This window comes from Orycteropus afer, unplaced genomic scaffold (assembly GCF_000298275.1).
Source record: "Orycteropus afer afer isolate SDZICR_OR568_19922 unplaced genomic scaffold, OryAfe1.0 scaffold00261, whole genome shotgun sequence".
Classification (NCBI taxonomy): domain Eukaryota; kingdom Metazoa; phylum Chordata; class Mammalia; order Tubulidentata; family Orycteropodidae; genus Orycteropus; species Orycteropus afer.
This window is the reverse complement of record NW_006921848.1, coordinates 910,493-920,021: the sequence shown is the minus strand read 5'-3', so window position 1 is coordinate 920,021 and position 9,529 is coordinate 910,493. Positions and strand designations below refer to the sequence as shown.

At 42.4% G+C, this 9,529-nt stretch overlaps 2 protein-coding genes across 2 annotated transcripts in view; one reads left to right on the top strand and one right to left on the bottom strand.

Moving 5' to 3' along the window:
- Window positions 1-419: 419 nt before the first annotated feature.
- Window positions 420-1,010, top strand: DDIT3 (DNA damage inducible transcript 3). Its single transcript, XM_007950027.2, has 2 exons — window positions 420-557; window positions 642-1,010. The coding sequence occupies exons 1-2, from the start codon at window positions 420-422 to the stop codon at window positions 1,008-1,010; spliced, it is 507 nt and encodes a 168-aa protein (XP_007948218.1).
- A 229-nt stretch (window positions 1,011-1,239) lies between these two features.
- The window catches only part of MARS1 (methionyl-tRNA synthetase 1), a 25,141-nt gene continuing 16,851 nt past the window's right edge, over window positions 1,240-9,529 (bottom strand). The window contains exons 12-22 of the mRNA XM_042782202.1: window positions 5,147-5,317; window positions 4,885-4,980; window positions 4,645-4,762; window positions 4,045-4,258; window positions 3,061-3,192; window positions 2,856-2,960; window positions 2,580-2,766; window positions 1,837-1,908; window positions 1,665-1,688; window positions 1,486-1,578; window positions 1,240-1,386 (exon numbers count right to left, since the gene is read on the bottom strand). Coding sequence (XP_042638136.1) covers window positions 1,240-1,386; window positions 1,486-1,578; window positions 1,665-1,688; window positions 1,837-1,908; window positions 2,580-2,766; window positions 2,856-2,960; window positions 3,061-3,192; window positions 4,045-4,258; window positions 4,645-4,762; window positions 4,885-4,980; window positions 5,147-5,317 — 1,359 coding nt within the window. The remainder of the gene's footprint in view (window positions 1,387-1,485; window positions 1,579-1,664; window positions 1,689-1,836; window positions 1,909-2,579; window positions 2,767-2,855; window positions 2,961-3,060; window positions 3,193-4,044; window positions 4,259-4,644; window positions 4,763-4,884; window positions 4,981-5,146; window positions 5,318-9,529) is intronic.

The following is a 9,529-nucleotide window of genomic DNA, read 5'->3' as shown; positions in this document are numbered from 1 at the left end:
ACTGCCCCTGGAAACTACCAGTGGGGTTTCCCATGGAAACTGAGAACTTTTAGGATCCCATTAAGAATATATATCCAGGTACTTTGTTTCTTCAAATGCTGGGAGAAAGCAAGCAAGGAATATTATTATAGACCAAGGGTTGGCAAATTTTAAAGGGCCAGACAGTAAGTATTTCAGAGAACCATAGAGTCTCTGTCACAACTCTTCATGTCTGCAGTTACAGCACAAAAATAGCCATAAACCATGTGTATATAAATGGATGTAGCTGTGTTCCAATAAAACTTTACGTACAAAACAGGTAGGGGGACATTGTTTGCTAATCTCTGGTATAGACTGTTTTGGCTGTTTTGTGGACATTGTTCTATGTACCTCAACTATTCTAAATGTGAACTTTTCCAGAGCCTGGTCTAGCTGCAGAGATGGAAGCTGAGTCATTGCCTTTCTCCTTTGGGACACTGTCCAGCTGGGAGCTGGAAGCCTGGTATGAGGACCTGCAAGAGGTCTTGTCCTCAGATGAAAATGGGGGGACCTATGTCTCACCCCCGGGACATGAGGAGGTAAGAATGCTAAGCCTACAGCTAGGGAGGGATGTTGCCCTTCCCTTCTCAGCTAACAACCTACCTTTCCTTATTTCCTTGAAGGAAGAATCAAAAACCTTTACGACTCTTGACCCTGCCTCTCTGGCTTGGCTGACTGAGGAGCCAGGGCCAGCAGAGGTCACAAGCACTTCACAGAGCCCTCAGTCTCCAGATTCCAGTCAGAGCTCACTGGCTCAGGAGGAAGAAGAGGAAGAGCAAAGAAGACCGAGGAAACGGAAACACAGTGGCCAGTCCCCAGCTCGGGCTGGGAAGCACCGCATGAAGGAGAAAGAACAGGAGAATGAAAGGAAAGTAGCACAGCTAGCTGAAGAGAATGAACGACTCAAGCAGGAAATTGAGCGCCTGACCGGGGAAGTAGAGGCAACTCGTCGAGCCCTGATTGACCGAATGGTTAATCTACATCAAGCATGAACATTTGGGACCATCATTTCTCCCTTAGGCCACTACCTACTTTTCCCAAAAGTGGCCACTGATGACCTTCTCACCAGTGCCAATGTGACCTTCAACCCCTCGTATTCAGTAGTAGGGAGGGTTTAAGGTAGATAAAAGGAAACAGTCTCAGCTTTGTGTATAGAGATTGTACATTTATTTATTACTGTCTATATCCATTAAAGTGACTTTCTGTGACCCAGATTCTCTTTCACTTTTTTTTTTTGCCTTTAGGGAGATCAAGGAGTTTCCCCTCAGCTAAAGCCAACTGTTTCTTTAGCTCCAAGAGTTTAGCCACCTCTGCAGCCACATGGTTCTTGTCTGCCTTTTGTGCTTTCAGTTCTCGGACAATGTTGCCCTAAGAGAAGGGGGTGGGAGGAGTAACAACAGTGTGGTCAGGAAAGGACTGACTTGGGATTCAGTTTTTCTAGTCTCCCACAGCGCTTAAGCTTCATACCTGTTTTGTGACTTCATCCATCAGTACCTGTATCTGCTGCGGCTCGGCTGTTGTAACAGTCTCTACAACTGCTGGCTTGGGGGAAGCTTTTACCTGGAGAACAACAGAGTTATCATCTCCTACAATAAATGTCCCCCGCCCTCCAGTTTTACACAACATCTCAGGGAGAAAGTGATTACCTTTAATTCCAAGGATTCTTCTAGCTAAGACAGGAAAGAGAAACAATATTAAGTGAGGAAGCAGCCAGGCAGAAAGGTGGAAAGAGTAATGAGTGAGGACTACGTAAGAGACATTAAGGAGATGGCACTGTGGCTGCTGCTGGGGTGAAAGAGCAGTCTGTAGTTTTCTCACCCGGCCCCCTCCAAAGCGTTGCCTCAAACTTTCAATCTGGTCATTTTCCAATTTTTGGAACAAGGGACTGACCTATACAGGGAAAAAAACATAAAGAACTTACCGAGTCATTTACTGATGAAGTAAAACTCTTTACAAGACTTAAAGGGGACCTCTCCAACCCCAATCTCTGACATTTAGGAAACCTAAATAGGGTTAGAAGAAATGTGAGCATAATACTGAGCAAACATCTACTGATTTCAGGAAAGAATTAAGAAATAGTGGCATTTGTTACGACAGCCTTAAGTATTAACACAGTGAAAGATTAATGATGCTAAGTCCACCCAGAAGTTTAGGGATGTACTTAACTTTATCATGCACTTGTGGCAAAGAGGAAAGAGCTACCATGTGTTTTCCCTGCCCACTGCCTGCTAGCATTACAGAGGCCAAGTGACAATGGTGTTTCTTTAACATCTGTGTAACAGTTTTAAGTGCTAGGTACTAGGTTCAGGCAAGATGAACAATGAAGACACAGACACAGAAGCTACACATGACTCTCGACTTGTGAACCCATACCAAGGACTTTAGATCGGAAACAAGCCTAAGTGCAAAGTGGAGGGGACTAGAGAAGAGATTCACAGAATACTATGAGAGTCCCAAAGTAAAGCTGGAGAGATCTTAAATCTCTGACCCCACCCCAAAAGCTAAATGGCAAAGGTAGGAATTTTAGGAGAGTCTGGCTCTTCCAACTCCCAGAAACCTACTGTGCCAATCTGGTGTCCTGCTGGTAAGGTACATAGGAAGTTTATAGGCAGGATACTGCAGGCTAGAGTTGGGAGCTGTAGCTGGGACTGGATGGTGGTGCTAACCGTAGGCATGTAAGGCTGGATCATGATGGACAGCAAGGCAGCTATGTTCACTGCCAAGCCTGTCACTGTGCCTGCCCGCTGCCTGGGGAAGAAAATATGCCAGTCAAGACTTCAGGAGACACAGCCTACTTGCTACTTTATTCCTGTAGCCAACCCTGTCCCCTTACCTACCTGTCAGCCTCACTTCCTTTAATCCGCTTCCAGGGCTCATTCACCTGAATGTACTGGTTGCCATGGCGAGATATGGTGAGGATACTACGTAAGGCATCCCGGATCCTGGGAAGGGAGGAGGTAGACCAACATGTAAGGGCCTAGAATGGGGTTCTTAGCATGTCAGCAGACCAGATGAGCTAGGGGAGAGGTCCAGGTTCCTTACCGAACTTTCTCAAGCAGCTGGTGATAGTGCTGGAGCTCCAGGGTGACATGGGCCAGCAGGCGCTGATCATCGGAGGTAAGAACCATCTCTGGCACATAGCCCCCAAAAAACTTAGATACAAACATCCCAGCTCTTGACGTTGGGGCAGAAGAGGAGGATAAAAGGAAAGTCACTGCCCATTCTCCTTACAGAAATTTGACCTAATTTCCACCATTCTACATTTTCTCAGGATTCCTGGCCAGAACTGACACCACCTGGTTCCCTCAGGCTAGAAGGTAAAGTTTTAACAAATTAACTCCTTATTCTATTTTCCCCTAAGAATATGACTCTACATGTAACAGACATTACACATACAGCATCCCTTTTATTTAAAGAAACTTGATAAAGTTAAGCAATTATTATTAAGTTAACACTTGGAATGATCAAGATAAAATACGTTGTATGTTCATTGCTACCAAATGAACACTCCAGTCAGGGCTATCTGAGTGTGGTTGACAACAAAGCCTGAAAGGGTAAATGGTGGGACTGAGCTAAAGGCCTAGGACTCAAAGGGAGGATATTTCTTTAGATTTCAAGATAGATGGCACAGAGACCAATAGAAGAATGTGAGCCCGAAGTAACAAAACGCAAGAGTGCAGCAGAAGCCTCCTACCCCTACATCAGAGTAATCCCATTCTTTAGCCAAATTTTTCTGCAGGCTACAGGTGAACTTTTTCACTGGGAAAGAACACATCTACAATTTGCCAACAGTGGCTATGTGACCAACTTTCCTAAATCCTATTTCTACAGCTGTTCCCTCAAGCATACTCTGTCCTGTTATGTGCTAGAAGCAAATTTTCATTGATAGAAATGAAGTGAACTTTCAACATTGTCTTGCCCAACCCTATGCCTTCCTGCACATTTACTAGCTCTCTCTGCATCCCCACCCCCAGGAGCAAAGTGGGTCCCATTATCTGCTGATTCTGACCCCTCACCAAGTCCTACCTGTTGATGAAGTTGCCCAGGTTGTTAAGCAGCTCAGAATTATTCTTGAGCAGCATGTCTGTCCAGGAGAAGGCACTGTCCTGGCCTTCAGGGCGAATGTACAGCAAATAGAAGCGCCAGATGTCAGCAGGGATCCCTGTCTCTTGGGCCATATCTCCAAATACTCCCACACCCCGGCTCTTAGAGAATTTCCCATCTTCATAGTTAAGGTATTCTGGATAGGGAAGGAGAGTGAGAAATCTGCTCAAGTCATATGCTTTCCATTTCTGACCCAAAACTCATTTTTCTCCCTCAACCTCAACCATCTATGGGCACCATGCCTCCTTCAGTAGCTGGCCTGCACAGAACTTGGAGTCCTTTCCTCTCCCTCCTAGCTTTTTTCCCTTTGCTTATACTCATTCCATTACAAAGTTGTAGCTTTAGATCTTTGCTTTCTTCAGGTTCCTGTTTCCTTTTTCCTTGACTGAATTCTCTTGTTCTAATTATTTCCTATTTCGTCTCAGCTCTCAAATCAAAACCTAGTACTTCTATAGGATCTCCTTCCAGTACTATCTCAGACCTCATCCCTTAGAAAAATCCCCACCTTGGTTTTCATAATACCTGTAGCAATTAAGTGGCTGACCAAGGTATAGTTGTCCTCAGCTCCCAGAACTGAACAAGGAAAGACTAAGCCATGGAAGGGAACATTGTCTTTGGCCATGAACTGATACAGATCCACCTAAAGGAGTAAGTACACAGGGAAAGAGATAACCTGAGACTTTCAAAGGCTCAAGAAAGATCAGATGACCAGCCCTGATACCCAGCATCCCCCTCTACACAGGCTGACCAAGAATTGCTCACTTGCTCTGGATTCTTCCACCATTTCTCCCACTGGTCTGTGTAGTTGGCCGTGATAGACAGGTAACCAAAAGTGGCATCAAACCAGACGTAGAATACCTGAGGATCAGAGGGAAAGACGGTAGGATAAAGAAGCAGAAAAAACTCACCAACTCACTATCACACACTGATATAAGAAAGAGTCAACAATCTATTCTGCTAGCCAAGGGTCTCAAACCCAAGGCTGAATAATTTGGGATATGAATAAAGATTAGAGTGTTTTTACCTTGTCCTCAAATCCTTCTAAGGGCACAGGGGTTCCCCATTTGAGGTCCCGTGTTATACAGCGTGGCTTGAGGCCATCCCGAAGCCAAGAACGAATGATGAACCGAGCATTGGGTGTCCAGTCACTGCCAGACAGCATCTTCCCCAACCACTCTTCCAGTCGATTTTCTAGCTGGGATGAGCAGAGAAAGACAGAGGGCTTTAGGACATGGTTTGCACAAGGGTAAGTAGGTATAACTTTCTTATAGTTTGGCAATATGTAATTTAAAAGACTTACGTACTCTGACCTAACAATTCTCCTTTTAGGAATTTATTTTCAAAAGAGTTTACTCAATAGAAATATCTAACATTTTAGAGATGTATGTATAGAGACATGCACTGTTTCTCAGAAAATATTGAAAATAATTCCCACAGTTCAGTAGGGATTAAAGAAATATATCAATACAATGAAATTTTAATATGACTATTTAAAGAATGAGACAGACTTATATGTATTAATATGAAAATATCTGAGATACATTAGTTTCATAAAGCAAAATGTAAAATAGTAATATATACAGCCACATTATGATAAAAATAAAATAGTAAAAATATACAGGTTAATACCCAACCAAACCCACTGCTGTTAAGTCCAACTCATGGAGACCCCATGTGTTACAGAGTAGAACTGCTCCACAGAGTTTTCTTGGCTGTAATCTTTGAGGAAGGAGTGCTAGTGATGCAGTGATTAAGCACTCAGCCGCTAAGTGAAAGGTCAGCTGTTTGAACCCACTAGCAGCTTCCCAGAAGAAAGATGTAGCAATCTACTTCCGTAAAGATTTACAGCCAGTGGCAGGGGCAGTTCTACTCTGTCCTATTAGGGTTGCTTGCCATAAGTTGGAATCAACTCAGTGGGAATGGGTTTGCTTTGATTTTTTAAATTTATTCATTATTATTTTAAAATGCATTTTATTGAAATGTAATTTATGTACAGTGAAATACACAACAACAAAGTGACATGGGTCAATGCATTTTTTTTTTTTTTTTGCAGTGTTCCCTCCCCTCCCCTCCCCTCCCACCCCTGGCAACCAACATATATAAACCTTACCATGACCCTCCACAACAACGAACCAATACAATATTTGTCCTTCTGTGATTGACTTATGTCACTCAGCATAATGTCCTCCAAGTTTATCCATATTATGTGGTGTTTTGCACACTCTACATTATTCTTCAGTGCTGCATAGCATTCCATTATGTATATGTACCACAGTTTGGTCATCCACTCTTCTACTACAAATCTTAGAGGTAAGTCCCTTGCCAGATATGTAATTATCGGCAAATATGAATTTGTTGCTGTCATTTTTGTTACATGCTTTTTCATGGTGTCGATTTCTTTGGTCCATATAATTTTCTATGCTGAGTTCATTCTGTTTATGAATTGTGTTATCACTTCCTTCATTGCTATTGTTTCAGTTTTTGCTGACTATTTATACTGTCCTCTTTTTTGATGTGAAGGTTTATAATTTTTCTTTGAGGTTACCCTGTAACTGATAGTTTTCTTCCCAAGTTTAGAATAGTCTGTTCTATCTTGTAGTTGTCTTGACTTCCCTACCATCTAGAAGTTCTATAATGACACAGTTTTTCCCCCTTTTTGGTTAGTAGTTGTCCTCATTTGTCAATTGATGTCTCCGGTTCCCTGTTTACAATCTTGTAGGCTTCTTTACTTTGGATACTTCCATAGCTGGGCTGGTTTCTAGGTTATATCATCATGTGTGTTAATGGTCAGTTGCTGTTGGCAGTTGTTGCTTCTCTGTCCAAAGGGCACCCTTTAGCATTTCTTGTAAGGTTGGTCTGGTTTTAACAAATTCCCTTAGTTTCTGCTTATCTGGAAATGTCTTAATTTCACTATCATATTTGAGGGACAATTTTGCTGGGTACATAATTCTTGGTTGGAAATGTTTCTCTTTCAGGGTTTTATATACACCATCCCGTTGTCTTCTCACCTGCATGGTTTCTCTCGAGAAATCCGAGCTTAGTCTTATAGGTTGCCCTTTGTAACTTTTCATTTTTCCTGTGCTGCTCTCATGATTCTTTCTTTTTTGGTGAGTTTGATGATGGTATGTCTGGGTGATTTTCTTTTGGGTCGGTCTATCTTGTTTGGGGTTCACTGGACGTCTTGAATGGATATATTCTCATCTTTCATCATACCAGGAAAATTCGCTTCCAACCAATCTTCAACAATTTTCTCTGTGGTTTTATTTGGCTTTTCCCGTTCTGAAATTCCAATTACTCGTAGGTTATTCCTTTTGATTATATCCCACGTGAACCTTAGGCTTTCTTCTTTTTGTTTTGATCTTTTTTCTGATTGATCCCTTTCCAAAGTAGTGTTCAGGTATTTGCCTTCAATCTCATTAATTCTGTCTTCCATTGCATCAATTCTACTCCTTTGCCCATTCAGTGTCTTATTTCTGAAAATTTAGTATTAATCTTCTGGATTTCTGTGTATAGATTTTGTATCATTTCTAATTTTTCATTTTTTATTTTCTCATTTTGTTCTATATTGTCTTTTGAAATTGTTCTGGGGTTTTCTCTGTGTTTTCCTTGATCTGTCTCTCAATTTGTTGAAGATACCTAAATGTAATTCTTTTGAATTTATCAGGGAGTTCCAATGCTGCATCTTCCTCAGGATGTGTTTTGGGTCTGTCTCCTGGTCCCTTGTTTCTCCTGCTTTATCTTCTTTGTGTGGATTGTGATGCTCTGTTGTCTCCGAGGCATTGTGACGTTTTTGTGTTTATATTTAATTGGTGATTGTATGTTGGAGTGACTTGCCTATGATTTTCATTTTCTTTGTTTGTATGTTATCTACACAAGCAGGGTACTATGCTGTGCTCCTCTATTTGCTAGTGGGCAGCACTTATACACTCACCACCTGTCTCCTTTTCTGTTGTCAGCCTCTCGTATGTCCCTGCTAACCTTGGCAAATAGAGCCTATTCTTAGGTCCCTGGAATCCGAATGAGGATGCTATCACTTTAAAATCCAAAATGGTTGCCACTTGTAAAGATTCAAAATGGCTGCACCCTCAGTCAATTTAAATATCCAAAATGGCTGCACCCTCTGGACAGCAGAAAGTCAACGGCTCAGGTTGTCTCCCTCCCTGGTGTTTCCCTTTCTAGTCACAGGCCACCAGTGCAGTCAGTCGTCCCTGCAGCCCTTGGTGACCAGGTCCCACCACCACTTGGAAATATTCAGGCTGTTGGTCCTGTCAGAGTAGCTGAGAGTTCATCTCTGTACTCACTGTTTTTGTTCAGGTTTTTCCACTAGTTGGTGCCTAATCCACTTCTACGTAGTTCCTTTCAAAGCTCAGGGCTCCAGATTCTCTTCTGTATCTCTGTCAATTGGTTTATCTTTTCTTTGTTAAAGAGGGTCTGTGTCGCTTGTCTGCCTATTCCTCCATCTTACTGGAAGTCTGCTTTGGGTTTTTTTTTTTTTAAGAATCTTTATGAAAACAGCTCACCAGGCCTTTCTTCCACAGACATGTTCAGTGGGTTCAAACCAGCAACCTTTAGGTTAGCAGCTGACTACAAATCCCTTGAGCCACTCAGGCTCCTATACAAGTTAACATACCTACTCCTCACTTACCAATTATCTCATCATCTAATATTTCACATTTACAACAATAGTAAAAAAATATACTATCCAACTATTTTGTGCATTAACAACGTATGCCTGGCAGTAACGAATGCTAAGGTGCGAGGCAAGAGTAACACTGGCTGTGATGGTTAAGGTTATATGTTAACTTGGCTGGGCCATGATTCTCAGTGGTTTGGCAGCTATGTAATTTGAGAGTTATATGATGATGTAGTCATCTTCCTTTCTATGATCTGATGTAGTCATTCTCCATTTTCATATTATGCCAATTTTCACATAACAACCTGGTCTTTGGAACCTAACCATGTCTGTAAGTAAGGAGTCGGTGTATTTCTGTTAAGCAGCACTAGATAACTAAAACAGAATTTGGTACCACGAGTGAGGTGTTGCTCTAACAGATACCTAAAACATGAAAGTGGTTTAGGAACTGGGTAATGAGTGGACGCTGGAAGAGTTTTAAGGTGCCTAATAGTAAAAGCCATGAAGAAACTGCTGGTGGTTGTTGTTAGGTGCCGTCGAGTCATTTCTAACTCATAGCGACCCCATGCACAGCAGAATGAAACACTGCCTGATCCCGCATCAGCTCCATGATCCCTGCTACACTCGAGCCCATCATCGCAGCCACCGTGTCAATCCATCTCGTTGAAGGCCTCCCCCGCTTTCGTTGACCCTCCACCCTACCAAGCATGACATCCTTCTCCAGGGAATGGTCCCTTCTTACAACATGACCAAAATAGGTGAGACGAAGTCTGG

What these genes read in the sequence shown, in the direction of transcription:
- DDIT3 (XM_007950027.2), top strand. Translation starts at nt 420, where the DNA reads ATGGAAGCTGAGTCATTGCCTTTCTCCTTTGGGACACTGTCCAGCTGG. An exon ending in CACCCCCGGGACATGAGGAG is followed by an intron (nt 558 to 641) that starts GTAAGAATGCTA and finishes ATTTCCTTGAAG; the next exon opens with GAAGAATCAAAAACCTTTAC.